Below are 3,917 nucleotides of genomic sequence, written 5' to 3'. Positions count from 1 at the left end.
GACCGCGAGCATTGAACGCGCGGCGGCTGAACCACGTGCGTTGCGGAACGAGCCGCGGTGACGGCGGTACACTGAGCTCAGCTTAACGCGCGGTCAGCCGCTTTGAAACGAGTTGAGTTCATTCCACGACAAGCAGTGCAGGAGCGGAGTGTCAGGCAGCGCTTCATCGTAGGGTATCTCAGAACTGCCGAGCATCACCGGTCCCAGGACGGCCCCGCTGCTCTTCCTGCTCCCACGAAGCTCTGGGGTGATGCTCCCAGTGGCAGAAGCCACGCAGGATGCGTGGCCAAGCTCTGGGAAAGCAGCCCGAGTGCGGCTGAAACCCAGTCCTTGTAAAGCAGGGCTTTGTCCCAAGGCCACGCCGTGTCCATGCTGGGCAGTGAGCTCCACTGCTGTGCCCTGGGAGCATTCAGCTGCCTGCCTCCAAGCAGTGCAGCCTTTAATAACAGAGGTGACCTCATCTGGCCCCAAAGCAATACATAGTGCAGTTGTCTCATGTGCTTTTAACCATGTAATTGTTTGTGGAAGACTGTAAACGTTCACTTCAAGAGCACCAGAAGGCATAACTGGTGCTTTGCTTGGAATTTGTGCAATTGCTGTCAAGATCAGTCTTGTTATAAAAAAATACTGAATTTCCATAAACAAACACATGTATATTACAAGCAGAATCAGCACCAGGAACACAACAGTCCCTGTTTCAGCAGCAGCCAGGTATTAAAATACTGAGAAAACCTCATTTTGTCTTACAAGATACAACACCAGATTGAGACGCAGTGGAAAGATGTTGCCTTTGAAAAGGGCAGACTTTGGATAAAGTGTTTTCAGAATGTCCCCTTCCTAAATGCACTCACACACATTCATTGTGCCTCAGTGACATTAAAACGTGATCCAAGCAGCTCCCTGTCCATAAATGACAAGACATTGCTGTGTAAACCTTACTTGTGCTCATCAAAGCTGCTGGCAGTGCTCAGCGGGGCCGGTGAGGGGCTCTTCGGATGTGCCATCTGTTAACACAAGAGCTGGGTCAGACCTTGGGATGTGAGCGTGGTACTAATTGCTACTGAGATGAAATGTAATTCTTAACTGATGTTTCATAAAAGAGAACAGACGTGGCCAATCCTTAAGGTAGAAGTTATGATGAATCCTCAGGTTCTGTTCTCCTGGTACCCAGATAGATCTCTGATCTTAGAGATAGTGCTGACAGTACTGGAATGGTGATAAAGAAAGCCATTTTTGTCCTTAGCCAGGTCAGATCACCTGCTGGAAGAGGGGCAACACCACTCGCATTCTGCAGATTCCTCACCATTAAAATGGGAGTGATAGAACAAACACCTTTATTTGTGGGTAATGAGCACGCTGGGGTGATAATTATGGACTGGGCACTGGTACCACTGCACTGCAGGAAAAAAATCCATACGAAACTGCATGGATTTTAAAGCCAGCTCATCGTTCCAAAAAGACAGACATCATGACTTGCCTGGAATTTGCGCCGTAGTGCCTGTGTCATAATTGGTGTCAGCCCACTCCCACATTCAGTGTTTTCTTTATTTAGTGGAGTGCCACCAGGACTTCTGAAAAGGTTGGAAATGAGGGCAATTGGGATTAGTTCTCTGATTTTATTTAGGATAACAAAGCAAGAGAAAAGTGCAGCTTACCTTTGTATATTGACTTTCTTAAGATGTTTCCGAAGATCTATCTGATTTTTAGGTGGAGTACTACTGTAAAAAACAAAACAAAACAAACATCTTCCTCTGTGTACAGTGTTCATCATTGTTCTGAACAGAAGGAGGTATTTTGAAGGGCAGAATTTAATATTGAAGAAAGAATGAAAGCATCTTACGTTAAGGAGCTTGTAATGTGAGCTGATGGCTTGGATTTGGATCTCAGATTAACACTCTGTAAATCAGAGACCGTAATTAATGCCCTGCGTGTCCTCTCTCGGGATCCTGCCTGAAGACAGAAAATAATATTACCACAAATAAACTTTAGAAGGCCTCACTGATCACAGATCCATTTCAGATTTACATCCTGAAAGATTTCAGTGACTTAAGGCTTTCATGCATTTTTGAATAATGATTTTAATGTCTTGGATAAACTTCCACTTGTTTAAAAACAAACAAGTGCAAACAAGACCTCGATTAGGCAAAAGAAACTGCAAAATATATTGATACTGTAAAGCCCTTCATCTAAAATCAGAAGAGCTGTGCTGCACGTGAGCTGACATTGGCATAAGTCATTTAATTTATTCATTTCCAGTGCCAACATATAGAATGAGGATTCCTTAGAGCTGACCACTGAGATTTTGAAAGAGTTAATTTCTTGAAAAATTCTCTGAGGGACCAAAACAAGCACTGAGGGAAATACACTGGTTCCAGTGCACAGTTGGCCCCAGTGCACCATTATCCACATGTCCTCTGGTTCACCTTGTCTGTTCTCAGCCTGCTGTCTGTCTTCCTTAGCTTTACATTCAGGAGATCTTTGAGAGTGATGTGCATCGGTGCATCTTGTTTTACCGATGGCTCCTAAGAACAAAACATGGTTGGAAGGGAGATGAGGATCAGCAAGGGGCTGCTCGTTCACAGAGATCTGTTCCCAATGAACCCACAAAAGAACTCAGCCATGAGTAGAAGAACCACCTCAATCCTTACCAGAAGTGCTTTAGAGCCGTTGCCACGTTTGAGGAGGAGAGGTGCTGCAGGCAGTTTTGGTGGTGGCAGTGGAGGAGGAGGAGGAGGAAGAGGAGGAGGAGGAGGTGGTGGCGGCGGCACAGCTGTGGGCTGCAGCTGCACTGCAGGAGGCCCAGGAACTGATGATGGAGGTTCCGGCTGCACTTCTACAGGAGCACCCAGAACTGTTTTACTGCACTTCTGACAGTGAGAGCTTTCTGAAGACAAAGTTGTAATTCCACTCTTCTGAAAACAACATAAATAAAAGAATATTAAATACACTGCTAAAAGCGCATGGAATTTTTTAGGAAAGGAGGTTCTGGCTTCAGTTGATCCAGAAGGAGGTAGAAGGTCTCACTGGAAAACCAGCTCCATTTTGCCATGAAGCAACCTCAGCTTAGTAATGCTGTATGTAGAGAGGTGAAACACTGCAGTGAGATCTTGATTTCCTCCTCACTGATACAAAAAACCACCACCCTGCCCCACTGGGATTGACACTGACCTGCAGTATTCCTTGTAGTCTAGAAAATTCAGTTTCCAGCTTTTCCAGCTGCTCTTTGAATGTATTTAGCTCTCTTAAGTAGACTTGTGATGGAAATATCACCTCTTTAACCATCGTGAAACTCTAGAAATAAAGAGAAACTGCATGAATATTTTCACTAAGTTGCATTTCCAGAGAGCTCTGATTACTGTTGGCAGTTCCAGCGCAAAGTTCTCACTGAGGTCAGCAGAACACACAGCATTAAGATACACAGTTTCACCAAACAGCAGGAACCCAAGGAGTGATTTTCTCAAACAGACCTTCTCACTCCATTTATGAATTCTAAGGTGTGATTCACATCAAACATGAGCAGTCATCTCTGTTACTAAAGAAAGGCTGTGCCTTCAGACATTGCAAATCCTCTTGATACTGCAATACAAAAGCTCCATTTCACACATTTAATGTATACCTTTCAGGTATTTGAAGATGTTACAGAATCACAGAATGGGCGGGGTTGGAAGGGACCTCAAGGATCATGAAGCTCCAACCCACCTCCACAGGCAGGGCCACCAACCTCCCTATTTCATTCCAGCCCAGGCTGCCCAGGGCCCCATCCAACCTGGCCTTCAACACCTCCAGGGATGGACGGGGCATCCACAGCCTCTGGGCAGCTGTTCCAGCACCTCACCACTCTCTGTAAAGAACTTCCCCCTGACATCCAACCTCAATCTGCCCTCCCTCAACTTCAAACCATTTCCCCTTATCCTGCA

At 45.6% G+C, this 3,917-nt stretch overlaps 1 protein-coding gene across 1 annotated transcript; it reads right to left on the bottom strand.

Moving 5' to 3' along the window:
* Nucleotides 1-496: 496 nt before the first annotated feature.
* On the bottom strand, nucleotides 497-3,310 carry PRR11 (proline rich 11). The gene is made up of 7 exons (XM_010722050.3): nucleotides 3,169-3,310; nucleotides 2,649-2,912; nucleotides 2,424-2,522; nucleotides 1,841-1,950; nucleotides 1,656-1,718; nucleotides 1,478-1,571; nucleotides 497-1,004 (listed from the first exon to the last, which is right to left on the bottom strand). The coding sequence occupies exons 1-7, from the start codon at nucleotides 3,280-3,282 to the stop codon at nucleotides 936-938; spliced, it is 813 nt and encodes a 270-aa protein (XP_010720352.1). The 5' UTR covers nucleotides 3,283-3,310; the 3' UTR covers nucleotides 497-935.
* Nucleotides 3,311-3,917: the final 607 nt, after the last annotated feature.

Source organism: Meleagris gallopavo, chromosome 21 (genome assembly GCF_000146605.3).
Source record: "Meleagris gallopavo isolate NT-WF06-2002-E0010 breed Aviagen turkey brand Nicholas breeding stock chromosome 21, Turkey_5.1, whole genome shotgun sequence".
Taxonomy (NCBI): Eukaryota; Metazoa; Chordata; class Aves; order Galliformes; family Phasianidae; genus Meleagris; species Meleagris gallopavo.
Note: the sequence above shows the minus strand (reverse complement) of the source record. Positions and strands in the feature narration are given on the sequence as shown.

What these genes read in the sequence shown, in the direction of transcription:
- PRR11 (XM_010722050.3), bottom strand. Translation starts at nt 3,282, where the DNA reads ATGGTTAAAGAGGTGATATTTCCATCACAAGTCTACTTAAGAGAGCTA. An exon ending in ACGGCTCTAAAGCACTTCTG is followed by an intron (nt 2,523 to 2,648) that starts GTAAGGATTGAG and finishes TTTTGTTCTTAG; the next exon opens with GAGCCATCGGTAAAACAAGA. An exon ending in GCAGGCTGAGAACAGACAAG is followed by an intron (nt 1,951 to 2,423) that starts GTGAACCAGAGG and finishes TTCTGTCTTCAG; the next exon opens with GCAGGATCCCGAGAGAGGAC.